General features: G+C 46.9%; 1 protein-coding gene across 1 annotated transcript in view; it reads right to left on the reverse strand.

Moving 5' to 3' along the window:
* SLC25A13 (solute carrier family 25 member 13) overlaps positions 1-26,390 on the reverse strand; it is a 115,414-nt gene that overhangs the window by 81,713 nt on the left and 7,311 nt on the right. The window contains exons 2-3 of the mRNA XM_044293294.1: positions 4,775-4,828; positions 4,518-4,660 (exon numbers count right to left, since the gene is read on the reverse strand). Of these exons, the coding sequence (XP_044149229.1) occupies positions 4,518-4,660; positions 4,775-4,828 (197 nt within the window). The remainder of the gene's footprint in view (positions 1-4,517; positions 4,661-4,774; positions 4,829-26,390) is intronic.

Here is a 26,390-nt window from a genome sequence, read left to right on the forward strand (position 1 = left end):
GAGTGGAATTTTAGTTCTGGTGCATGGACAGCAGCATGCCTCTTAATAAATTAATCAGAAGCCTCGCAATGGTGAGGTACTGTTGATCAATTGTTAGGTTTCGTCTTGGTCTCATGATGTCAAAATGTGAACAGCATGATGAGGAGGACTGTTACCAATTCTAATTGGACCAGGAAATGTATTGGGTGATTCATGGATCAAACACCTGTTGTGAATTTTGCCGTTAAGCTCCTTGTTAGAGAACAGCAAGTTGTGCAAACAGTACTGAAACCCTGAACTTTTGGACATTTGTGCCTTCAAAAGTTTAGAGAAGGTCACATTAAGTTCCCCTATAAAGGTTAGAGTGTATTTTGGGTTCCTCCTGAAATTTCACCCACAAGCCAAATATCCCTAACTTTTGGGGAGTAGTATATTTTTTATATTATATATATATATATATATATATATATATATATATATATATATATATATATATATATATATATATATATATATATATATATATATATATATATAGCAAGTATCCCCTCGCACTGTGTTGGCGGTATAAGACGGCTATACTGTGGCTGCCATTGTTATGGGGCTAGTCTGAAGTATGCTGTAAACTGAAAACCACCTGTCTTATCAAAAGCTGCTGCTCTGTCCTTCCTCCATACTTTACACTGCATCTCCACTTTTCCAGATTGCATTTTGCGTATAAGCACAAAGGCGGACATGCATAAAAAAAAATTAAAAATCCGATACATTTATCTTCTCTTTCGACAAGCGCCTGTTCTCTTCTTGCCATTAGCTATGTTTCGCTCTAACTTTTAAGCCCCTGTACAGGGTATATGCAGCTGTTATAGGCCATGTCCTCAACAGATGTATGTTACACTAAGAAGTGCATTAAATACCTCAGAGGCACACGTTGCCGTTATGTCCATAGCCCATACTTTGCACTGCAGCTCAGCTTTTTTCAGATTGAATGGGATGTAGAAGCACAAAGAGGTCATCATGAAAGCTCTTGAATTTTTTATTACGCCTTTCAAGGTGTGGAAAACTGCATGACAACTTCTGTACGGAGCTGTAACAGGGGGCCATAGGGATGCACGGGGCCACTGCTATAGCCCCGTACAGCCTCTACGTTCATGCGAGACGTACACAGATTCCTTCCCTTGTATGAGGACATCGTACAGCAACACACCGAGTCCCTATGGCCCCATAAGAACACTGTGCCATCATACGGCCTCCTGACCTTTATTCTGAAGAATGGCTGCCAGCCTGTCCATGTTCAGTGTGGTCAGGCTTTGTTCACATGGCAATCTTCATGCACATTTCAGTAGATACTCTGCAGCAAAATCCACCTGAAAATTCACCTCCTCTTGAATTCAATGAGGAATCTTCATTGCAAATATTTTCAAGGTGAATAAGTGACAGGTCACGAATGAAGGCCAATACTGCATGCCCCACGGCACGTCAGACCACTCATCGGAGGCCAAGAACTGAGGCTCTTCACTGGGTTTCCACAATGAATTAGATTACAAATGTGCATCGGCTTTTTACCCCACATAGCTTCCCTGGAGGAGACTGCGGGGGCTTCTGGAGGAACATCCAGATTGCCAGATCAATAGACCAATGGGTGTTCACTTTAATTTAAAGCTGCATTTTCAGCTTGAGGTTTTTGGGGCAGATCTGCGCCAAAAAAGCACATATAAACACATCAAAACACACCTGGACTTGCAAGTTCTGCCCCATCGATAAGGGGCGCTGCTTCTTTTTTCCACACTTCTGTTTCCCAATGGAATGAATAGGAGGCTTTTTTGATGCGGATTTTACGGCAGAAACGCTTGAAAATCAGGGCCAAAAAAATCCATGTGAACTGGCATAGCCCTTACATAGCCCTGGCTAAAAGAAGGGATGGCTTCAGATTGGGAGTCCCCCCCCCCTACCCAGGTATAATATAAGGGGTTGTCCAAGGAGGACGGCCCCGACACCCCATTATAAGGCAGTGACATCACTTCTTACAGCAGCTCCTTCACAAACCAATTCCTGCCAGAAAATCAAGACGTCGGCCTATTTAAGGAGATCACGTCTGCAAATGGCAGGGTTGCATCTTTGGGTCCTGCGGCCGACACCAGTGAGAATGTCATTTTCCACTGTATATAATTTTTTTCAGAAAAAGAAATATTCCCTCCCCCCCCAATGACAAATAATTGTAACCCGCACAATAGACTACGCGTGGGGCCGGGAGCGTGTCGCGCAATGCTTTCCAATGTCTTTCAAAGTATCTTCTGCGCGTCTTTCTATTATATAATGTCATCTTTTAGTGCATCCGTAGAGGCTCCAAAGTGCAGGGTTGCCCGGCAACAAGGGAATTATGTGTCAGCGAACAATTAACGGCACTGACACCCGGAGCCCAGCAACCATTTTCTGAGCCGCGTCTACATCAGGAAATCTTCATGTACAACCTCCCCCCCCCCCCCCATCATCCTTCTTTCAAGGGGGTTTGAAAGAAATATGGTACAGTGGGATGATTAACATGTTCCCGACAGGGGTTGTAAAAATGAAATGTAACGTGGACGGCATCATAAAGGGTCGGACAGGAGAAGTGGCTTCCCAGATGAGGCCAAGCCATACATCAGCCAATGCTACAATTTTGCATGCAATTTGGATCCATTTTGACGGTGTCTGTAAAGCATCTCGAAGCGAACACTTTCGACGACGCCCCGGTTGACCTTATTCGGAGAAGAGTATTTTTCAGCCGTCTCAAGGCCCCCCCATACACAGTGTATTGTCGAGAACCGCAGGTTCGGCAGACAGTCTAATGTGAATGGGGGCTCCTGGCAGATGAGCGAAGGATCAGGCAAACTGAATATTATTGCCTGGTCCTGGCTTTTTACCCTATTCCCATGGAATACACACACACACACCAACGTGAGAGCTGTCGGCCAAGTGATCGTTTGACCAAGAGCTACTGAATGTATATGGTCGCTCTAATGAATGGCTCCAGAATGATCGGTGTGAACGAGAACAATGGCTGATGCCAAGGACGGAATCTGATCCGAAAAGCCTTTCACACTTGCGGCAGAGGAATCCGGCAGGCAGTTCCGTCGCCGGAACTGCCTGCCGGATCCATCAAAACGTATGCCAACTGATGGCATTTATAAGACTGATCAGGATCCTGACTAGTCTTACAAATGCATTGAATTGCCGGATCCATCTTTCCGGTGTTATCCGGAAAACGGATCCGGCATTTTTTTTTTTTCACATTGGATCCGGCATTGCGGTACTTTGTAATACATACCTATGGAAAAAAAAGTGCCAGATCCGGCATTCCGGCAAGTGTTCCGGATTTATGGCCGGAGATAAAACCATAGCATGTTGCGGTTTTATCTTTGTCCTGATCAGTCAAAAAGACTGAGTTGAAGACATCCTGAACGGATTGCTCTCCATTCAGAATGCATGGGGATAAAACTGATAAGTTATTTTCCAGTATAGAGCCCCTAGGACAGAACTCTATGCCGGAAAAGAAAACCGCAAGTGTGAAAGTACCCTAATCTGCTCTCATTTACTGACCAATCCTGTCCTTGGTTCATGGGGCCATAATGCTGCCATATCCCTGTGCAATGAAATCCTGTTTATTACTGGGATTTAAAAGCAGGGCCCAATATCCAGACGGACATCTAACGTGCCTGCCGTCTGACCTGTCACAAATAATTCACGTGACGATAAGAAAAAGAAACGCACAATTTCCTACCAGAATAAGCATCCTCTATTATCCCTTGCTAATAGTAATAGGAACCCAAGCTGGATGCTTTTCCAGGTCCATAACAAATGTCACTATTTTCAGTCTCCGCTGGAGAATTCTCAGCTTCCGACGCCGCGCGCCGCGGTTGTAGAGTACCTGCACGTGACGAGGATTAAGTGCGGATTCCCGTGCAGAAAAAACCACAGCGTAATACAGCGACACTGCTGGATTTCTTGCGACAGACGCGATGATCCCATACATTTTTTTTATGGGATCATCACTACTCAGCGAACCTTGTTAACAAATTTGGTAAGGAAGAAATTGGGTACCGGTGGCATGCTCATACTACACAGGGTTGTTTGTTGTCCGTTACCATGGAGATAAACAGCTTTGCACAGGAACTGTATACACAAAACTGCTGGATTTTTTTTGTTTTTTTAATTAAAAAGCTTTTCTGCTTTCCACATATTGATGGGCTATCCTCAGGATATGTCACCAATATCAGATTGGCGGTGCCCGACTTCCAATCCGCTGTTTGATAAGCGTTCTCTTCACCATTTACCCGGCAGTGCAATTACAGCTCCTTCAAGTGAATGGGATGGAGATGCTATATTTACCTGCTCGCCGTCGACAGCTGATCGCCTCCAGGAACTACCCCGAGTATAGGTCATCAATATTGGAAACTGGACAAAAAGGACTATGGCAAATTTGCTTCATCTCAGATGAAGACAGACATATATAAAATAGTAAGACAGAAACAAATGCTAAAAATGAAATGATGTGGACTCACCCATCTTTGGTCTGGTCCACCACACCTGCCAGGAGCTGGACGGTTTTGGGGTTTGGCTCTCCATCTCCTGTGACGTTCAGGTAACGTCTAACAAAGTCAAACGGGGACATGAAACGCTCTCCATCCTTTTCCACGCTGGCATACTAACAAAGACGTAAAAGAAGCAGATATATGTAAAATAAATAAAATAATAATAATTTGGAGCTTTTTATTTGAATTCAGTTATCTGTAGTTCAGGGTAGAAGAAGAACCCTTACCTTGACAAATATAGCTTTAAGCTCAGCTGGATCAGCTCTCTTGGTCAATGCTACCTGGAAAAGGGAAATGGACATAAGTAGTTATGAAGCTTTACGCTGCAGGACAAGGTGCGGTGACCATAGGTACTACATACCTGCCTAACTATCAGTGCTAGCCAAGATTAGGAGATGCCATCACTTGATGATCCATTGAGGTCTGACTGCAAAGACCTCAGCTATCCTGAGAAGGAAGGGTCGCAGCTTTCGGGAACACCGCTTCTACTTCACAGCAGCGCTCCCCCTCAGCTCTAAGCTAGCCCTGCAGCCCCTTAATTCTGAGGATCAGGAGACTACCCTGCAGCTGGACGCCCACCAATGGGAAAGTGACGGCATACGCTAGAGACCCGGTCTATTTTACCTTTCTTGATAATGGCACAGTGATAGCCCAGAGCTGCTGAAGTCTCAATTCTGCAGGCTTCAGAGCCGAAATCTCTCAGCAACCCTTGCTTATTCAGTGTCTGCACAGATGTTTCTCCTACGCTTGGTTGAACAGACAGGAAATGACTGTTTGGCCAATCACTTACCGGAGCGGTGACCCATCTCAGCCAGTGATTGGCTGAGCGTTCATTCCCTGCACAAACCAGAAAGGAGAGACCAGCGGTGGATCGGGCTTAACAGGAAATCAATATCAGATTGTTGGGGGTCCGACTCTCAGCGACCTTGATGATAAGATGTCCTGATCGCTTGGACGGTATGCACGTAAACACTGAGTAAGCTGATTGGCAGGGGTGGCGTGTTTTTTTAAGTCCTGGACAACCCCTTTAAAGGAAATCAACTAACCCTACAAGTAGAACCGGCAGCAGGTAAGACTCCTCGTACAGACTAGTCTCTGGAGGCTAGGTTCTCGATCTATGGTGCATGCTGTGTTTAAAGGTGCAGCTTTGCCTTGGAAGCAATTTAAAGGGGTGTTCGGGAAAAGAATATAGATGACCTATCCTTGGAGCAGGTCATCAATATCACATCAGTGGAGGTCCGACATCCAATTAGCTGTTTCAAAGGCCCGCAGTACTCCGCGAGCGTCCAAGCCTCCTCACAACATACCAAGCACACCGCTGTACATTGCATAGTGGCTATGCTTGGCATTACAATCCTGGCCCATTCACTTGAACGGGACTGAGTTGTGCCTAAACCAGGTGACATCACCGATCGCAGTGCTTCTATCATCCGAGTGTCTGAGGTCCCAGGTGTTGGACCCCCACCGATCAGATATTGATGCCCTTTCCTGAGGATAGACATAGGACAACGCGTGATCAGGTGTAATTACATCTGAGCCGTCCCATTCACTTCTATGTAGGAGCACTGATCCGCGATGGTGCCGGGAGTCGGACCGCCGCCGATCCAGAGGATAGGTCATCAACATAAAAAAAAGCGGGCGACCCCTTTAAGGCCTCATGCACACGACCGTTCCGCAAAACACGGAAGCTGCCAGTGTCGTGTGCCTTCCGCAATTTGCGGAACGGAATGGGCGGCCCATTGTAGAAATGCCAATTCTTGTCCGCAAAACGGACAAGAAAAGGACACTTTTTTTTTTCTTTTGCGGGGCTACAGAACGGAACAACGGATGCGGACAACACATGGAGTGCTGTCCGCATCTTTTGTGGCCCCATTGAAGTAAATTGGTCCGCACCCGAGCTGCAAAAACTGCGGCTCGGATGCGGACCAGAACAGCGGTCGTGTGCATGAGGCCTAACACAGTACCATTGAGTCTGTAAAGAGTGCAAGCTGTGGTGATAGAGGGGGTCCCCTCGATGACCTCTATATACCCCACAACCTCTCTGGAGGGTACGGTGGTAAATGCTCCGGAAGCACACTGCCCCAGGTTAATTCTGCCCATTCCAGACTGGGACTAAAACGCCAATTCGATGTCAGTTTTACAACTGGAATGAAACTAAACAGCAACTTGTAAAAAAAAAAAAAAAAAAAAAAAAATTTGAAAGAAAAAACCTCCCGTGTACAGAGAATGTCAGCAGTTCATATGCTCGGAGCAGAAATAATTTTATTTGCTCTTTTTACAAAGTATATCCAAAATGTTATCGGCAAGAAAAGAACAGGCAAAGACGTGAAGCCAGTGACCGATTAATGAGCGCTTAAGAAGCCGGCTCGGTAACATATGTCAATTATATTTACAGCTATTGAGTGGAAACAGAGCTTTAATGCGCTCCTCTATGATTAGAGATATACAAATTCCCTTCTACTGCAATCATTCAGTTTGAGATGTTAACAACTGAACAGAAAACGGCAGCGCTGGCAAAAAAAAAACGTACAGAAAAATCCATCCTGACGAGTCGAAGTCGCCGAGCCTGCAGCTCGCCGGAAAATTGTTTCAAGCAGGCTTGAAAAATCAAGATCACTCAAAGTGACATTATTCCACGTTCCTATGCAAAAACATTTATTTTTGACATACTTTCAGAAATTACTTTAAGTGTAAGCGCTGCTGCCGAAAGTCACGGGAAAAAAAAATAATAAAAAAGTAGTGTCATATAACCAAATATTTCGGTAAACAAATACCCGAGACAGGAAAAATTATGTTTAATGGACATCCCTCTCCTGAAAACCTCTCAGAAGTCCTTTGTAATCTGGCGATTATCGGCAGTGTCATTCAGGCCGGTCCACTTGTAACAATGCTATCCTGAAAAACGGACCGCGTCCCATCCAGGCAGAAAGTCCGCTGGAGATCACTATGGATCTGGCAGCTTATAATCCTAGCCATCAGCCGGGATGGCGGCAAGCAGTGGCCACTACAGGAGAACTGTGGTATTATATCGTGCCCATAAAAATGAATATGCTACACGGTAGTGCCGCGTCCTTAAAGGGGTTGCCTCATCTGAGACATTGGTGGCATATCGCTAGTATAAGCCACCAATGTCAGATAGGTCCAGAGGTAGGACCCAAACCTATCTTCAGATCGGGATCGGGGGACCCCCCAACCCCTTCAAAGTGAGCAGAGCGCAGCCGTCCATGCAGGGCCGCCCTCCATTCATTTCTATGGCACTACTAAAAACAGCTAAGCACTGGCTCGGCCATCTCCAGCGTTCCCATAGAAGTGAATGGAGCGGTGGCTGCCCTCGAGTGGTGTGCCCTCCATTCATTTCTATGGGGCGGACGAAAATAGCCGAGTGCGTTCTCTTGGCTATTTTCAGAACTCCCATAGAAATTAATGGAGAGCGCACCATGCATGCGCAGTGCTCTCGCACCTATCTGACTATCCTAGCGATATGCTACTAATGTCAACCCCTTTATGGTCTTATTCACATTCCATGTTTGGTCCGTCTGTCACCCATATTTCACGGATCCTACTCAGCTTAAAATTAATCTCCAGAGCCGCTTCTATCAATGGTCCGTGAAAAAAAAACACTGACAGAACATGGATGGCATCCGCGCTGTGTCTGTAGTCTTCCAAGGACCCACAGACTTCAATGGGCATGTTTGGTCTGCATTACGGACCAAAAAGGTGGCACGTCTCCATGCCTTTTCTACTGACCCATGATCGGTGGAAAAGCACTTATGTGTGAACAAATACATTAAAAGTCAACACGGAGAGCAGGCGTCCTTGACTCACTGAAGTGTGAACGGTGGCTATCCACTCTGGCTAATGGAGGGTGGGTTCCACTATAAAAGGAAAACTCCACCCAAGTGTCAGCATACGCCACACAACCATTAAAATAACATAAAAAGATACAGTGGTTGTCCCATCTGGACATCTATGGGGTAACACCATGACAGATGGGACGACCCCTTTAAGAAACCCTGAAGAGTCCTGGCTCTATTCTTTACACTGAAGGCACTCCGTTATCTGCTATGTTGTGCTGTACAAATGTCGCTGCAGAATTCAGGCTGCTCTGCAACAGATAAAATCAGCTGCGTAGGCACACGGCCTTATCACCGTGCCATCAGTCACTTTTACGACTACCGCCGACCACACTCAGTAAAAGGCGTGCACTGCAGGTCACTGGATTATTGCTAAACTTTTATATTACACTGAATACAACACCGCTCTGTAATGTCCGCTGCTGTCTGAACTTCTAAACTAAAGGAGTTACTGAACATTTTATAGGCAGCAACATGAAAGCCTGATATAGGAGGTGATATTCAGACAACCTCAAACCACCAGGGATGCAATAGTTACCCCCTTGAGTTGTCTAAACCGTGATGAAAGTAGTCATTGGACCCTCCATTACCATAGATCACAAAAGAGGTAGGCATTTGCAGCTCCTGTGCCCTAAACCACCAGGGAAGCAGACACTCGCCCCTCCAGTGCCCTAAACCTCCAGGGAAGCAGACACTCGCCCCTCCAGTGCCCTAAACCACCAGGGAAGCAGACACTCGCCCCTCCAGTGCCCTAAACCTCCAGGGAAGCAGACACTCGCCCCTCCAGTGCCCTAAACCACCAGGGAAGCAGCCACTCGCCCCTCCAGTGCCCTAAACCTCCAGGGAAGCAGACACTCGCCCCTCCAGTGCCCTAAACCACCAGGGAAGCAGCCACTCGCCCCTCCAGTGTCCTAAACCACTAGGGAAGCAGACACTCGCCCCTCCAGTGCTCTAAACCACCAGGGAAGCAGACACTCGCCCCTCCAGTGTCCTAAACCACCAGGGAAGCAGCCACTCGCCCCTCCAGTGTCCTAAACCACCAGGGAAGCAGACACTCGCCCCTCCAGTGTCCTAAACCACCAGGGAAGCAGCCACTCGCCCCTCCAGTGTCCTAAACCACCAGGGAAGCAGCCACTCGCCCCTCCAGTGTCCTAAACCACTAGGGAAGCAGACACTCGCCCCTCCAGTGCTCTAAACCACCAGGGAAGCAGACACTCGCCCCTCCAGTGTCCTAAACCACCAGGGAAGCAGCCACTCGCCCCTCCAGTGTCCTAAACCACCAGGGAAGCAGACACTCGCCCCTCCAGTGTCCTAAACCACCAGGGAAGCAGCCACTCGCCCCTCCAGTGTCCTAAACCACCAGGGAAGCAGCCACTCGCCCCTCCAGTGTCCTAAACCACCAGGGAAGCAGACACTCGCCCCTCCAGTGTCCTAAACCACTAGGGAAGCAGCCACTCGCCCCTCCAGTGTCCTAAACCACCAGGGAAGCAGCCACTCGCCCCTCCAGTGTCCTAAACCACCAGGGAAGCAGACACTCGCCCCTCCAGTGCTCTAAACCACCAGGGAAGCAGACACTCGCCCCTCCAGTGCCCTAAACCACCAGGGAAGCAGACACTCGCCCCTCCAGTGTCCTAAACCACCAGGGAAGCAGACACTCGCCCCTCCAGTGTCCTAAACCACTAGGGAAGCAGACACTCGCCCCTCCAGTGTCCTAAACCACCAGGGAAGCAGCCACTTGCCCCTCCAGTGTCCTAAACCACTAGGGAAGCAGACACTCGCCCCTCCAGTGTCCTAAACCACCAGGGAAGCAGACACTCGCCCCTCCAGTGTCCTAAACCACTAGGGAAGCAGCCACTCGCCCCTCCAGTGTCCTAAACCACCAGGGAAGCAGCCACTCGCCCCTCCAGTGTCCTAAACCACTAGGGAAGCAGACACTCGCCCCTCCAGTGTCCTAAACCACTAGGGAAGCAGGCACTTATCCTTCACGTTCCCTAAACCACTAGGCAGGCAGGCATTAACCCTTCTATACCCTAACAACCAGGGAAATCAGTATTCACTTCTCCACTAGTACCTTAGACCAGTGTTTCCCAACCAGTGTGCCTCCAGCTGTTGCAAAACTACAACTCCCAGCATGCCTGGACAGCCTTTGGCTGTGCAGGCATGCTGGGAGTTGTAGTTTTGCAACAGCTGGAGGCACACTGGTTGGGAAACACTGCCTTAGACCACAAGAGAAGCGAGCACTCACTCAATCAGCATCTCATACACCAGAATATACAGTAGTGGGACATGCAAAACTCACGTTAATAGGAACGGGGTATTCGAGGTTGGGTTGAGGATATGTGTATACGACAGACAAGTCTTAGAAAATTACAATATAGGAATATTCTGAAGTGCGGTCATCTGAGGGGCAGCAACAACAAGAAAAAACTTTATCTGATCTTGCAAATGCCTCTCCACAACTTAAATGCTTAAACTAAGAAGTCAACGTGGCAGCTAAAGCCTCTAAGAAATAATCTGTTAAAGAGGAGCCACCAGGTGAAGACATATTGGAAACGTTGGCTCTGTAATCCATTTGTGGAAGCCACTTACCCCAAGACATAAAGGGTTTCAATTACCAAACCATTGAGAGACTCCTTGGGGGTAAGGAAGAGCCAGCGCGACACGGAGCACTTGAAATTCAAGGGAATTGGAAAGCTCAAAGGAAATCTTAAATCTGGATCAATGTGATATCCAGAGGCGCTGGCGGGGCAACACGTGGGGGGTGTAAGTGTTTTATTCCTCATAAAGCTAATGGACAGAAAACTGAGTCAAATTGCTTTTCTGCGCCATTGGGGAACGGATAAAGATGCAGAATGGATTTTAAGCATTTTATGAAAAAAGATGCTGCCGTCTTAAAACTTACTTTTTTTTTTCCTGCTGAACCACAAGAAATAATCTAAACTACTACTGAGACCCGGAACATGGAAGATGACAGGAATGAGAAAGGGATAGAAAATTAAGTGTGGATCTACAGGAGCGGGTCGTATGAAAGTCAGCTCTTATACAGGAGCGAAAGGCTAAGTGACAGAAGTATGGAGGAATTTAAAGGGGGTCTCCGGGCTTTTTCATATTGATGACCTATCGTCAGGCTAGGTCATCAATATCAGATCGGCGGGGGTCTGGCACCCGGCACCCCCGCCGATCAGCTGTATGGGGAGACGGTGCACATTCCGTCTCTCTTCCTGTCCGCTGCTGCTGTCTCAGACACACAGTGGTGAGCAGGAAGAGAGAAGGGAGACGGCACGTGTGCACCGTCTCCTCAAACAGCTGATCGGCGGGGGTCCCAGGTGTCGGACCCAGGGCCGGATTAACATAGGGACGGATGGAGCTGCAGCTCCAGGCCATTGCGTGAAAATAGGCCAAGCAGCCTGTTAGGCGGCGGTGGCAGGGCACAGGGAGATGAGCGCTTCCATTGTGGAAGTGCTCATCTCCATAGTCATCTGTATCGCCATCCTCAGGACAGCGAAGCAGATGACTGTTGTGGCGGAGCAGGGAGAGGCGTGTCCCTTTCCTGTGTCTCTGATAGGCTGCCGGCCTAGTGCCAGCAGCCTATCAGAGGCCAGTGCAGGCGGCGCAATGATGTCATCGCGCCGCCTGACTACTGTACAGCGCGGGACACAGGCCGGAAGAAGCCTACATCGCATCTCTGACATAGAGGCAAGTATATAGTATAAAAGTGTTTTTTCCTGGCACATGATTGGGGGGGGGGTGCTCTTGTTCCTGGCACATGGGGGGGCATCTATGGGGGCACTTATTACTGGCACATTATTGGGGGTGTAATGTTACATCACCCTACTTCGTAAGGAGGCGTTCCTGAGTTTTGACGATCTGCGCATTCGCAAATGGACAGTTTAGGGAAAATCTCACAGCGGAGTTCGACTGTGTGAATAAATAGCACATTTTTTTCACTTTTCAAGGAGTGCTGCGGAATTTAATATATATATATATATATATATATATATATATATATATATATACACACATATACATACACACACACTCACCTAAAGAATTATTAGGAACACCTGTTCTATTTCTCATCAATGCGATTATCTAGTCAACCAATCACATGGCAGTTGCTTCAATGCATGTAGGGTTGTGGTCCTGGTCAAGACAATCTCCTGAACTCCAAACTGAATGTCAGAATGGGAAAGAAAGGTGATTTAAGCAATTTTGAGCGTGGCACGGTTGTTGGTGCCAGACGGGCCGGTCTGAGTATTTCACAATCTGCTCAGTTACTGGGATAACCTCTCGTTACAACCGAGGTATGCAGCAAAGCATTTGTGAAGCCACAACACGCACAGCGTTGAGGCCGATGGGCTACAACAGCAGAAGACCCCACCGGGTACCACTCATCTCCACTACAAATAGGAAAAAGAGGCTACAATTTGCACCAGCTCACCAAAATTGGACTGTTAAAGACTGGAAAAATGTTGCCTGGTCTGATGAGTCTCAATTTCTGTTGAGACATTCAAATGGTAGAGTCCGAATTTGGCATAAACAGAATGAGAACATGTATCCATCATGCCTTGTTACCACTGTGCAGGCTGGTGGTGGTGGTGTAATGGTGTGGGGGATGTTTTCTGGGCACACTTTAGGCCCCTTAGTGCCAATCGGCCATCGTTTAAATGCCACGGGCTACCTGAGCATTGTTTCTGACCATGTCCATCCCTTCATGACCACCATGTACCCATCCTCTGATGGCTACTTCCAGCAGGATAATGCACCATGTCACAAAGCTCAAATCATTTCAAATTGGTTTCTTGAACATGACAATGAGTTCACTGTACTAAAATGGCCCCCACAGTCACCAGATCTCAACCCAATAGAGCATCTTTGGGATGTGGTGGAACGGGAGCTTCGTGCCCTGGATGTGCATCCCTCAAATCTCCATCAACTGCAAGATGCTATCCTATCAATATGGGCCAGCATTTCTAAAGAATGCTATCAGCACCTTGTTGAATCAATGCCACGTAGAATTAAGACAGTTCTGAAGGCAAAAGGGGGTCCAACACCGTATTAGTATGGTGGTCCTAATAATTCTTTAGGCGAGTGTGTATATATATATATATATTTTCTATCTAAATAGATATCTATTTATCTCCATGGGTGCTCGCGGTAATCCCTCGATTCAGGATCTCCCTACCCCCACACGGCACAGACGCGGAGATCGGATGGATGTTCTGGAGTTAGCCGCGCTTGCGCACTGGGCCGTAATATTTCCCTACTGAGGCTCTCCGGCGCATGCGCAGTGTCCCGGTGTGCAGCTGAACTCCGCTGTGAGATTTTCCCTAAACTGTCCTTTTGCACTTGCGCACATCGTCAAAACTCAGGAACGCCTCCTCACGTCATTAGCGGTGCGACCGGAAGTTAGGAGGTAGGGAAATCTCACAAAGTAGGGTAATGTAACGTTACAGGGGCACCTCTTACTGGCACATTATTGGTGGGCACTATAGAGACATCTACTGAGGCCACAAAGAAGGGGTATTTTATATGGGAGGCTCTGTACAGTAGCATTTTATACTGGGACACATTATGGTGGGTACTGTGGGGTAGAGGAGATCTAAGGGGCCATCTACAGGGGGCACTAAGAAGGGGTATTTTATACTTGCAAATTATGGGGGACACTGAGGGCATGTACTGGTGCACTATATATGGGGCATTTTATACTGGTACATTATGGGGGGGCACAAGGAGGAAGGGGGGGGAGAGGAGCACTATATAGGGGTATTTTATACTGGCACAATATAGGGGCACTATGGTGACATTAGCTCAACTGGGGGCATTAAAAGGGGGTATTTTTTGTCACATTATAAGGAGAATTATTTCTACTGGGGGGGCATTATTGTGGGCTTTTATTACTCCCCCATGGTATGACCCCTAGTAGCAGCACCGGCCTCTCCCTGCTCTGCTATCCCTCTGCCCCTTCTCCAAATCCTTATTATGAAATCTTTCTCATTAGGATAAAACACATCAGCTCTGCCGAGCCCGCGGCCAAGGTGCTGAAGTTGTGTCCGAGATCCCCAAGGGCCAAGCCAAGTAATTGTAGATTTTCCTGTGGAGTATGTTTGTTATACACATATAGCCTACACACCGTGCCCCACAATATACAGTATACCGCTACACTGTGTAGTCTGTTCTATAAGCACTATTGTTTTTGCCCTGTGAGTTCATGCCTGCACCTTCTTTGACACACACACACATCCCGTATGCGCTGTGAATGGGGATTGCGGTGCATGCACAGTCTCAGGTTCCTACAGACACTGCAATTCCCATTCACCTATTCATGGCACATTCGCAGGATCTCAACATGTCGCTGTCAAGTGAGCCGTTGGTGTCAACCAAAAAAGCGGGCGTGACTTCACATGGGAGAGGTGTTACGGTCTGGAGGGCACAGAGGACCCCCTACCACACCTCTTGACACTCTGGGCCCCATAAGTGTTTTACTTAAGTAAAGGCTAAAGAAAGAACAGATTCTATAAAGGTATGCAAGGTATCGATACATCAACATCTATTCAGCTATGCTGGTGATTTCATATGCATAAAACATATGACAGATGCACTTTATTTGTGTTATAAAAAATTGCTCTGCGTTGCATTTTCATTTTCTATAAAAAGGCCCATTAAAATCTTCAGCACCAGGCCCATGATGCTCTTAATCCGGCCCTGGTCGGACCGCCGCCGATCTGATATTGGTGACCTATCCGGAGGATAGATCATAAATATGAAAAAGCCTGGAGAACCTCTTTAAAGTTCTAAGACAGGAATATACAAATCAAAATCAAGAAATGCAAAAATAAGTCTAAAATATAATAATGAGTGAATTGTGCGCATATTAGAAGGGAAGCACCCCACAACTGCATTTAAAGGGAGCCTGTCACCAGGAAGGTCACTGATAAAGCAGGCACAATGCTTTGTAGGTCTAGCGCAGCTGAATGTAATGTATAATTCACTTAGCAAACCATTGCTTCATTCTGGAGAAAAATAATTGGGAATCCATATGCAAATGAGCAGTAAAGTGTCATGAGGGCGGGGCCAAGCTACTCTGTGCACCCTTGCTCCTCCTGCTTCCTCAGCCAGCTCCTCTCTCTCACTTTTGATTGACAGGATCAGGCAAGATCACTATGCAAGAATCTGGGGAGAGCGAGGGCCTGGCAAAGGAAGCAAGATGAGCAAGGGTGCACAGAGTGGCTCGGTCCCGCCCTCAGGGCACTTAACTCATCATTTGCATATGGATTACAAAGTATTTTTTAATTGATTACATTCAGCTAATCTAGCCCTACGAGGCATTGTGCCCAGTTTAACGGTGAATTGATGGTGACAGATTCCCTTTAAATGAGCCGTCCAGTCTTAGTTACAAATTATCCCCTATCCCCGGTGGGGTGTCGAGCATACACGCTGCTGCTCCAATCACTCCGTATTGGATCACCCCTTTAAATAGGACTAGCTGTATGTCCAGGGCACACTGCAGGAGAAGAACAAAAAAGGGGGATGCATCATATACAGTATATACAGGATCAGTGGGGTGCCCAGAGGTCGGACCCCCACTGATCATAAAGTGATGGCATATCCTAACAATGGACCATTACTTCATAAGGAGCACACATGACTTTTTGATCACTTTTTATGAAATTCTTTAGGGGCAAGGTGACCTCCCAAAAATTGTGAATCACGCATTTTTTATTTTTTTCCATCATAGTATTCACCACGTAGAAAGAAAAATTTTATATTTAAAAAAGGCTTTGACATTTTTAGACGCTGCGATATACATCATGTTTATTTTTATAGATAAAAGTTAGAAAACGGGAGATATTTAAGTAAATTTTTAATATTTTTGAATTTTTTTTACACTGTCATTTTTAGTCATCTTAGGGGACTTGTACATGAGAGCTTCCGATCGCTTGTCCCATAGTCTGCAATAGTCTATGGTATTTTTACAGACTGCCTATAAAGGCAGTGCTTCAGGCATGGCTTTGCAGGCAGTTTACTATAACAGGCCTAGGAGCCTTCACAAGTTCCCAGCCTGTCATAGCAACCAATCAGATCCCTTTTTTATCGTGAGGGCTCCGACTGAAGGGGAGAGGGAGCTACCTTCCTTTTGCCTGCCTTTGGCCGTGGCTGCTATTGACTGCGGCATCTGAGGGGTTAAATGATAGAGATTGGTGGTCTCTCCGATAACGGCCATTGTGGCTAGGCACCCACTGCTTATGGAGTAGGATCCCCTGATGGCCCCACACCATACGCCTCTCAGGGCCCACGAAGCACGGACAGCACACATACCCAATGATTTTAGTGTTTATTCACCCCTTGTTTTACGGCTGACCGTAGGGTCAGTGGAAAGACCCCTCTGAATGTTATGTGGACCAAACACGCCCACAGAAGTCTATGGGTCTGTGAAAGCCTCGTCAGAACACACATGCCATCCATGTTCTGTCCGTTACTCACTGAAACATTGCATCTGCTAAACAGACATGTACGTGTGAATAAGATCTTGGGCTCAAATCACAGAGCGGTTTTTGACCTAGTGGTTTTTTTATTTATTTTTTCAGCACAAAGCCAGAAGTGGATTCCTTTATACACTTATTGACAAAAAGCATGATATGTGTTGGATCGCTGCAAAACTGGGCATGCAGTTATGTCTCCGGCAGATATGTAAAGGATTACAGGTGTGGTCTGATTAGAGACTGGGTAAGGCCTCCTCCACACGACCGTTTTTTTTTCTGTTTACAGGCCGTTTTCTGCGTTCCGTATACGGAACCATTCATTTCAATGGTTCCGTAAAAAAATAAAATGAATGTACTCCGTATGCATTCCGTATTACAGTTTTTTCGTTCCGTTGAAAGATAGAACATGTCCTATTATTGCCCGCAAATCACGTTCCGTGGCTCCATTCAAGTCAATGGGTCCGCCAACAAAAACAGAACACATACGGAAATGCATTCGTATGTCTTCCATATCAGTTCCGTTTTTTGCGGAACCATCTATTGAAAATTTTATGCCCAGCCCAATTTTTTTAAATGTAATTACTGTATACTGTATATGCCATACGGAAAAACGGAAACACAACGTAAACAAAAAACGGAAAAACACTGAAAAAGCCATACGGTAGTGTGCAGGAGGACTAACAGTGATTCCCCTGCTGCTCTATAAAAGGGCTCTCAGAGGCTACTTTTGGGTAGTGTACCATTTGGTGATCGATGACTGCTAGACGTGCCTCTGTAATACAATAAAATACATTTTGCCCAGTTGGCAGACTTAGAGATCGGGTGCATCATTGGACTGAGAGAAGAAAGATGGTCATTTTGATTAATTGCCCACCATGTACGCCATTCTGATCTAGCCATTAGGAGGTGCTGGGAGCAGTTTCTGCAACCAGCTGGGACAGCAGCTTCACCAACCTACGAGTTTGCAGGATCTACAGGTCCAGCTATAATATCTGTGGGCAAATGTGTCTCCTCCTGTAACCAGGCCACAGGCCGCGTCTCATCCTGTAACCAGGCTAGGGGACACCCAACAGGGTCCTGGAGCCTCCTTTAACCCCGCTAGCTAAAACCCCCTTAATGACCAGGCCACTTTTTACACTTCGGCACTACACTCCTTTCACCGTTTATCGCTCGGTCATGCAACTTACCACCCAAATGAATTTTACCTCCTTTTCTTCTCACTAATGGAGCTTTCATTTGGTGGTATTTCATTGCTGCTGACATTTTTACTTTTTTTGTTATTAATCGAAATTTAACGATTTTTTTGCAAAAAAATGACATTTTTCACTTTCAGCTGTAAAATTTTGCAAAAAAAACGACATCCATATATAAATTTTTCGCTAAATTTATTGTTCTACATGTCTTTGATAAAAAAAAAAATGTTTGGGCAAAAAAAAAAATGGTTTGGGTAAAAGTTATAGCGTTTACAAACTAAGGTACAAAAATGTGAATTTCCGCTTTTTGAAACAGCTCTGACTTTCTGAGCACCTGTCATGTTTCCTGAGGTTCTACAATGCCCAAACAGTACAAACACCCCACAAATGAACCCATTTCGGAAAGTAGACACCCTAAGGTATTCGCTGATGGGCATAGTGAGTTCATAGAACTTTTTATTTTTTGTCACAAGTTAGCGGAAAATGATGATTTTTTTTATTTATTTTTTCTTCTTACAAAGTCTCATATTCCACTAACTTGCGACAAAAAATAAAAAATTCTAGGAACTCGCCATGCCCCTCACGGAATACCTTGGGGTGTCTTCTTTCCAAAATGGGGTCACTTGTGGCGTAGTTATACTGCCCTGGCAATTTAGGGGCCCAAATGTGTGAGAAGAACTTTGCAATCAAAATGTGTAAAAAATGGCCTGCGAAATCCGGAAGGTGCACTTTGGAATGTGTGCCCCTTTGCCCACCTTGGCTGCAAAAAAAGTGTCACACATCTGGTATCGCCGTACTCAGGAGAAGTTGGGGAATGTGTTTTAGGGTGTCATTTTACATATACCCATGCTGGGTGAGAGAAATATCTTGGCAAAAGACAACTTTTCCCATTTTTTTTATACAAAGTTGGCATTTGACCAAGATATTTATCTCACCCAGCATGGGTATATGTAAAATGACACCCCAAAACACATTCCCCCAACTTCTCCTGAGTACGGCGATACCACATGTGTGACACTTTTTTGCAGCCTAGATGCGCAAAGCGGCCCAAATTCCTTTTAGGAGGGCATTTTTAGACATTTGGATCCCAGACTTCTTCTCACGCTTTCGGGCCCCTAACATGCCAGGGCAGTATAAATACCCCACATGTGACCCCACTTTGGAAAGAAGACACCCCAAGGTATTCCGTGAGGGGCATGGCGAGTTCCTAGAATTTTTATTTTTTTTGGCACAAGTTAGCAGAAATTGATTTTTTTTGTATTTTCTCACAAAGTCTCCCTTTCCGCTAACTTGGGACAAAAATTTCAATCTTTCATGGACTCAATATGCCCCTCACGGAATACCTTGGGGTGTCTTCTTTCTGAAATGGGGTCACATGTGGGGTATTTATACTGCCCTGGCATTTTAGGGGCCCTAAAGCGTGAGAAGAAGTCTGGAATATAAATGTCTAAAAAATTTTACGCATTTGGATTCCGTGAGGGGTATGGTGCGTCCATGTGAGATTTTATTTTTTGACACAAGTGAGTGGAATATGAGACTTTGTAAGAAAAAACAAAAACAAACAAAAAATTTCCGCTAACTTGTGCCCAAAAAAATGTCTGAATGGAGCCTTACAGGGGGTGATCAATGACAGGGGGGTGATCAGGGAGTCTATATGGGGTGATCACCCCCCTGTCATTGATCACCCCCCTGTAAGGCTCCATTCAGACGTCCGTATGATTTTTTACGGATCCACGGATACATGGATCGGATCCGCAAAACGCATACGGACGTCTGAATGGAGCCTTACAGGGGGGTGATCAATGACAGGGGGGTGATCAGGGAGTCTATATGGGGTGATCACCCCCCTGTAAGGCTCCATTCAGATGTCCGTATGATTTTTTACGGATCCACGGATACATGGATCGGATCCGCAAAACACATGCGGACGTCTGAATGGAGCCTTACAGGGGGGTGATCAATGACGGAGGCGATCAGGGAGTCTATATGGGTGATCACCCCTCTGTCATTGATCACCCCCCTGTAAGGCTCCATTCAGACATCCGCATGTGTTTTGCGGATCCGATCCATGTATCAGTGGATCCGTAAAAATCATACGGACGTCTGAATGGAGCCTTACAGGGGGGTGATCAATGACAGAGGTGATCAGGGAGTCTATATGGGGTGATCAGTGGTTCATAAGGGGTTAATAAGTGACAGGGGGGGGGTGTAGTGTAGTGTAGTGTTTTGTGGTACTTTACACAGCTACCTGTGTCCTCTGGTGGTCGATCCAAACAAAAGGGACCACCAGAGGACCAGGTAGCAGGTATATTAGATGCTGTTATCAAAACAGCGTCTAATATACATGTTAGGGGTTAAAAAAATCACATCTCCAGCCTGCCAGCGAGCGATCGCCGCTGGCAGGCTGGAGATCCACTCGCTTACCTTCCGTTCCTGTGAGCGCGCGCGCGTTCACAGGAAATCCCGGCTCTCGCGAGATGACGCATATATGCGTGACTCTGCGCAGAGCTGCCACCTCCGGACCGCACATCTGCGTTAGGCGGTCCGGAGATGGTTAATTGTACAGTTTTTCCCAATAATCTTCTCCTTTCGCACTAATATTTTAATCACCTCCATATATTATTACATCCCAACAACTCCTCTTTGGTGTGTTCACCACCCCCCCCCCCCCCCATCCTCATTGAATCTACATCTCTTTAAAAAAAAACGCACTTTTGATTCCAGTCTTACTGTATAAACTGTGATATTGTTCAAGTTTGTAAAAAATTTATTAATTAAAAATAAATACTTTGTTACATTTGTTCGCTCCCCCCTCTTTTTTGCAATTTGGTTTTATGTGTCCCGTATTAATATACAGTTAAAAAAATATAATAACCATTTAAAACGCAGCACCGAGAAAGACGTGGCCTGGCCTCTCCTGCTCCTTGAATCATTGACCAATCCTGGCCACGTGCCCGTCCTCCTGCACAAACACGATCATGAGCAGGTAACAAAATAAAGCCAAGCATGCACATGGCATGTGATTTCACACGCTGGAAGTCAGAGACCACGCGCAGCATTACACAAGGAGACATGGCTGCAGATAACAGGAGCTCACAGACAGGCCATTAAACAGTAAATGCCCTGGAGACTCATTAACAGAGAGGGCTCCCAACATAACAGCATTACAAGTAACTGGGAATACAGGCCAACATCATAAAAAAGGCTGTCTGGTTTAGAAAAGTCTATTAGGGATTTCTAGGTAACTGGAGTGGGGGGGGGGGGGAGTAACCCATTCAGGACCTTCATCAGGACCAGGGGCTACAAAGAGAGTCTCTTGCTCTGGAGGACACAACAGGTCCACACATTACATGAAAAGTTACCTGGTTTCCACAGCCACTGTGTAATGCTTCATTTCTCCTGTGGAGGCAGTGCAGGGGAATTCAATGCTTTCTACCCACACAGATTACAGCTGATCTATGGAAGTCCAAGCTTGAAGGGGGTTTCCAGAATCAGCACCATGCCTGTCCACTAGCTGTGTCCGAAACTTCCGCTAAAGCCTGTACTACACAGGCCGACTGCGCAAGCGTTTGTCCCTTCCCTCCTGGCAATCACTTGCTAGCTAGTGGAGGAGACTGTTGCTATTTTATGCAGTGCTCTCCTCCGGAGTATGGGGAGGAGCAACGGCTAATGCCGCCGGCAAGCGCTGATTTTTAAGCATGCTTAAAAAAAATCAGAATAGCCCGATGAACGAGCTGGTTCAATACTAGTTAACGATTATCGCCCGAAAAATTGCCTAGTGTAACACAGCCTTAAAGTGTAACTGTCATATTTTTTATTTAATAGTTTATTAGAGCTAGGCATGTATACCGAAGTTAGTCTGCCAATGATTGTCAAACGATCTGTAATTACCTTATATAACAGCTTTCATTAATGTCCTCTGTCCTTTTCCACTGCTCACTTAAAAGACAGTTGCTAGGGCTGGTCTGTCTCCGGCTAGGAAGACAGAGGAGCTGTCCTTCACACTGCATGCCTGCATAAGGCCTCTTTCACACTTGCGTTGTCCGGATCCGGCGTGTACTCCACTTGCCGGAATTACACGCCGGATCCGGAAAAACGCGAGTGTACTGAAAGCATTTAAAGACGGATCCGTCTTCAAAATGCGTTCAGTGTTACTATGGCACCCAGGACGCTATTAAAGTCCTGGTTGCCATAGTAGGAGCGGGGAGCGGTATACTTACTGTCCGTGCAGCTCCCGGGGCGCTCCAGAGTGACGTCAGAGCGCCCCATGCGCATGGATGATGTGCCATGCGATCACGTCATCCATGCGCGTGGGGCGCCCTGACGTCACTCTGGAGCGCCCCGGGAGCCGCACGGACGGTAAGTATGCTGCTCCCCGCTCCACTTTACCATGGCTGCCAGGACTTTAGCGTCCCGGCAGCCATGGTAACCACTCTAAAAAAGCTAAACGTCAGATCCGGCAATGCGCTGAAACGACGTTTAGCTTAAGGCCGGATCCGGATCAATGCCTTTCAACGGGCATTCATTCCGGATCCGGCCTTGCGGCAAGTCTTCAGGATTTTTGGCCGGAGCAAAAAGCGCAGCATGCTGCAGTATTTTCTCCGGCCAAAAAACGTTCCGTTCCGGAACTGAAGACATCCTGATGCATCCTGAACGGATTTCACTCCATTCAGAATGCATTAGGATAAAACTGATCAGGATTCTTCCGGCATAGAGCCCCGACGACGGAACTCTATGCCGGAAGAAAAGAACGCAGGTGTGAAAGAGCCCTTAGGCTTCAGAGTGAGGAGGCGTGTCTCTCAGTAATCCAAGCTGATTGGCTGGCAGGGAGCTGCTGGCTACAGCAAGTGTGTATGGAAAGTGAGGGAAAGCAGTTTTGACCTCAGAGAACTGGCAGAGGAGCCATCTTGAGAAGGTCCTCATATTGTAAACGTTTAAACAGCTGTAACTAAGAGAAAAATTCATGAAAACATGACGGTTACACTTTAAGGCTGCGTTCACACAGTCAGCGAGGAATCAGCGATTGTGAGCCAAAACCATTAGAGAAGCCTACACAGAGATGAGGTATAATGGAAAGATTCACACCTGTTCTCCGTTATTGACCCCCTCCTGACAGTCACTGACCTGACTGTGTGAAAGCGGCCTTAGCCCTATTCACATCAATGGACAAGGGTGGTGCCGCAGAAAGCAGTCCTGTTTTTCACCCTGGAATCCCTTTTTTTTTTGGGGGGGGGGGGGGGGGGGGGGCCCTCGTCTGTGGCCATCAGGGTATAAAGGAAGTTGTAGTTCTGCAACAGGTGGAAAGTCACAGATTGGAGATCACTGCACTAAACGGGCGCTGCAGGAGAACTGAACACTTGCTCCTGGATTTACGATACGATTACAGGTGATCACTGGAGGATCCAAAACTGGTTACTATAGTATATCTAACAAAAAACACAATCCCTAGACACATGGGGTTAATGGGGGTGGGGACCTTCCCTGTCAGCCAGAACAGAATTAAAATAACAAAATGGGGCAGTTTTGCTCAACCGGGCCACTGGATGGCATCCGACAGGCCATGGCAGTACCCACACTGATTGTCACGTTCCTTTTCTTAGACTCGCGAATAGGACTTAGGCCTGTTTCACACTTGTGGTTTGGTTTCCGTTTTTTTTTCAGATACATCCGGCAGTGGGTCTCAAAATCAGACCACAATAGTTCTGTTTAATGTTAACACATCCGAAAGCATCCTTTCCGTTAGTATGCGGTTGTGTTACATCGAAACGGAACAAACCAGAACCAGCACTAAAATCATTCTAAGTCAATGGGTGATGGATCTGTTTTTTTCGGGGGCTCTGGCATCAGTGACTTACATTGATTTCGCTGCCGGATCTGGTTTGTTTCGCTTCGCAGACTGGACACAAAGCCACAGCTTGGAGCGGTTTTGTGTCCGGTCAAAAAACACAAAAGGAACGGAGGACATCCTGCTCCATTTTGTCCCCGTTGACAACGAACGGGGATGCAACTGAACCCTTTAGGCCCAGTTTTTAGATCCTCTGCCGAATCTCAAAATCAGAATGCAACCACGCAAGTGTGAAACAGTTCTTGCTCCGATGCTCTCCTTTGCCCTGCGCTTAATCGCGCAGGGCAAAGGCATTTTCTGGAGATCCGGTGACGTACTGGGCTCTCCGGCTCTCCTTCCGCCCCCCCAGTGAGCCCGATGACGTCACCGGCACTGATCGGCGGGCTTTAGCGCTGTCCTAGCAGTTTTACAGCGCTAAAGCCTGCCCATCAAATCCGGTGGCAGCACCGGACACATTGCTGGGCGGAAGCCTCCGCCCGGCAGTGTGCTATTGTAAATAAAAGAGCCCTTGCCCTGCGCGATACAGCGCAGGACAAGGGAGCGCATCGGAGCATGAACTGGGGAGGGCTGCCTGGGTGAAATTATGGGTATGTCCAGGTTCAGCTCTGAACCCGAACATCCCCTTTAAGGCTACTTTCACACTTGCGTTCAGAGCGGATCCGTCTGAGACGGATCCGCTCATATAATGCAGACGGTGGATACGTTCAGAACGGATCCGTCTGCATTATATTGTAAAAAAAATTCTAAGTGTCAAAGTAGCCTCAGACGGATCCGTCCAGACTTTACATTGAAAGTCAATGGGGGACGGATCCGTTTGAAAATTGAGCCATAGTGTGTCATATTCAAACGGATCCGTCCCCATTGACTTACATTGTAAGTCTGGACAGATCCGCTTGCCTCCGCACGGCCAGGCGGACACCCAAACGCTGCAAGCAGCGTTCAGGTGTCCGCCTGCTGAGCGGAGCGGAAGCTGAACGCTGCCAGACTGATGCATTGTGAGCGGATCCGCGTCCACTCAGAATGCATTAGGGCTGGACGGATGCGTTCGGGGCCGCTTGTGAGCCCCTTCAAACGGAGCTCACAAGCGGACACCCGAACGCTAGTGTGAAAGTAGCCCAACCAGATGATGTCTCCATAAAAAAAATATATATAAAAATGAATTTGTCAAGTAGGAATGTTTTAACAGAGGGCGCTAAAAGAGTGTCACTTTGGCCTCTGTTTGGTGGTATCCACCTGGGTTTCAATTTTGTTTTACTGTATGAAATAGCATAGACCACAAACTTATTAAAAACAAAAGGCATGCCACTGTATGATGGGGGGGGGGGGGGGTGGAGAAGATATATGTTAGATCGGTGGCGCTGCAACCGCTAAAACCACCAGGTGGAAACGTTAGAACCAATTTCTACAGGAGATCCCTTTTATAGGGAAAAAATAAAATAAAAAATGTCCGAGTTCAGCCAGTTCACCATAATCTCCACCTGCATAGGAAATATCCCCTCAATTCCGCATCATTGCTGTATCACCTAGGGCAGGTTCGGCACTTTTTTTAGGCTCCCTGCACACGTTGTGGATTGTGTGCAGATTCTAGTGTGCAAAATGCGCAGCGTAATACACTTGGGAGTTTTCATTCCGTAAGGAAATTGACCTGCCGCACGGTTTTTGACATTCCCAGCATGTCAATAGTTTACGTGGGCTTCTCCTTTTTCAATGTCCAAAAAAATAAAAATTTAAATCTCCACCAAAAACACATGCGTTTTTTGGTGTGCACTGAAATACGCGAAGAATTCCTGCAAGACAGCCCGGACCCGAGTGCAGGTAGCCTTACTCCTGTGGATCCAAGGAAAGGTGAAAGACCTACAGTGCATGACCCATGTACATAGGGATCTATGGAGCATATAAAGCAGTCCATAAACCAGGGCTCAGCAACCTTCGGCATTCCAGCTGCTGTGAAACTACAACTCCCAGCATGCCCACTTGGCTTGGCTTTTCTTGTAACTCCCATAGAAGTGAATAGAGCATGCTGGGAGTTGTAGTTTCAGAACAGCTGGCGTGCCGGAGGCTGCTGATCCCGGCATTTCACCAACTCCTGCCAATTTAGGCCGGACTGGCAGATCACCTAATGGAGGTTTTCCCGACTCTCTCCCCAACAACAGATGTCGGAGAGAAAAAAAGGATTGAGCATGTTGGGTTTCAGTCTGACACAGGGAATAACGCACGGCCAGAGCTGTCAGCAGCAGGTCACTCCCCTCCCCCACTGAGAAGACTTCAAGAAGAAACTAGTCATAACCTAGCGTATCAGTTCAGATGGAAAACTCCTTCGGGGCTCCTGCGCAGGTTGCAGAACAGCAGGTAAGGCTAGGGCTACACAGCGACATCTGTAGCGTGACATTGATGTTGCACGACATATATTTATAATGCTTGTCTATGGCTTTTTGTGCAACTGTCGTGTTGCAGTCTCAGCGCGACAC

Source organism: Bufo gargarizans, chromosome 5 (assembly GCF_014858855.1).
Source record: "Bufo gargarizans isolate SCDJY-AF-19 chromosome 5, ASM1485885v1, whole genome shotgun sequence".
NCBI lineage: Eukaryota > Metazoa > Chordata > Amphibia > Anura > Bufonidae > Bufo > Bufo gargarizans.